The sequence below is a fragment of the Artemia sp. Qi Xiang Cuo genome, chromosome 10 (genome assembly GCF_049724085.1).
Source record: "Artemia sp. Qi Xiang Cuo chromosome 10, ASM4972408v1, whole genome shotgun sequence".
Classification (NCBI taxonomy): domain Eukaryota; kingdom Metazoa; phylum Arthropoda; class Branchiopoda; order Anostraca; family Artemiidae; genus Artemia; species Artemia sp. Qi Xiang Cuo.
The window spans coordinates 68,855,040-68,856,438 of NC_142803.1; the positions used below are offsets into that span (position 1 = coordinate 68,855,040).

Below are 1,399 nucleotides of genomic sequence, written 5' to 3' on the forward strand. Positions count from 1 at the left end.
CTAAAATTATTAATCTTCACTTTTTTTTAGATATTAGTTATGTGTTTATGGTTCCACAGCCTGAGAAAGACGTAATTAATACGTACAATAAACTAGGTTGTGTCAATGACTGGACATTGAGTTCTAGTGGGAAAGCGGCATCATGTCTCTGAGCAAACATAGACCACAATTGTTAGAGTCGTAAGCATATTTAATGTCATTTTAAAATACGTGAAAAAATAGGGGGCGGGGCCAAAAGGTTGGCGGAGGGGGCCCCCTGGCGGTTGGGGGTATGGGGATCTTTTGGGGTTGAGGTCCTTAGTGGTTAGGGTCATTGGTGCTTATGATTCTTGACGGTTCATACTCATATACACCTTAACGCTTGATTTCCAAGGATTTATATGGATTATTCTGAATTTCTTTATTAGAGTTCTTTTCTTGCCATCTACATCTCTATTAGTATCAACTTTTTAGCATACTAGAATGTTATAGCATATTTTATAATGACAACACTGTTCAACTCCAATTCGCAAATGCTATAGCCTACCCTTTTTCGCAAATAGAGTTATTTTTTTGGTAAATGATTTAACACCATATGCCAATCAATTTTAGACATGATGCAAGGTACCTTCAGCCTAGAGCTTATTACTGTTTGACAAATTTTTGAGTCAGAAACATGCAAGGCTTGGATTTGTCTTTAGTAAAAAACATTATTTATGCGAAAACATGATTTTCTTACCTTTATGACTGAAACCAGTATTTTTTTTACAGAAGGCACAATAAACCTTTTAAATACGTAACGTGACGATCAAAAGTTTTGGCTTAGAAACCGGTCTGGTAACTCATGTATCGTTCGTAGTAATACCTGACTGTCCTTGGTAAGTCAATGTACCGGTTAAACTGCACTGTATATTCATGCCTCAGCCTTGTAAGCGTCAAACTGCACACATATTCATGCCTCAGGCGTATAGTTGGTTGTATAGTTCATTTCAATAGGATCATCACTACTCATATCTCCTGTTCCGAAATTGGTGCTATCAATTACGTGTCTCCTTCTGTCAGGGGTCTAAAAGGTATAATTTCTGTTAAAATATTTTGGAGATCTTCTTTCATTCGGTTTCCGTTTACCGATTGTGTCCTGAGGGGCAGTTTCTACTCTTCAGGTTCCTAGGAACATGTATCGTTTGCCTCTCCCTTCAGTGACCAATGTACAGCTTTCCAGAAATTATGTGTATCTTTTTCCCTGAATTGTTTAATAAGTTCTTTTTCTTTCTTCGCTGCTTCGCATTGTTTTTTCTCTCTTATCATCTTCTTATACTACTTTCTATTCTCTCTGTAAAATTTTAAATTATTCTCCGGAAACCGGAATTATTCTTCCGGTTGAGATGAGCGTACTTTCCTCAGGCTCTCCTGTACAACG

The 1,399-nt window shown here is 37.2% G+C and overlaps 1 protein-coding gene across 1 annotated transcript in view; it reads left to right on the plus strand.

The window, feature by feature from the left end:
- The window catches only part of LOC148948093 (E3 ubiquitin-protein ligase NRDP1-like), a 149,836-nt gene extending 149,684 nt beyond the window's left edge, over nt 1-152 (plus strand). Inside the window, exon 5 of the mRNA XM_089096094.1 lies at nt 60-152. Coding sequence (XP_088952220.1) covers nt 60-152 — 93 coding nt within the window. The remainder of the gene's footprint in view (nt 1-59) is intronic.
- The last annotated feature ends 1,247 nt before the right edge of the window (nt 153-1,399 follow it).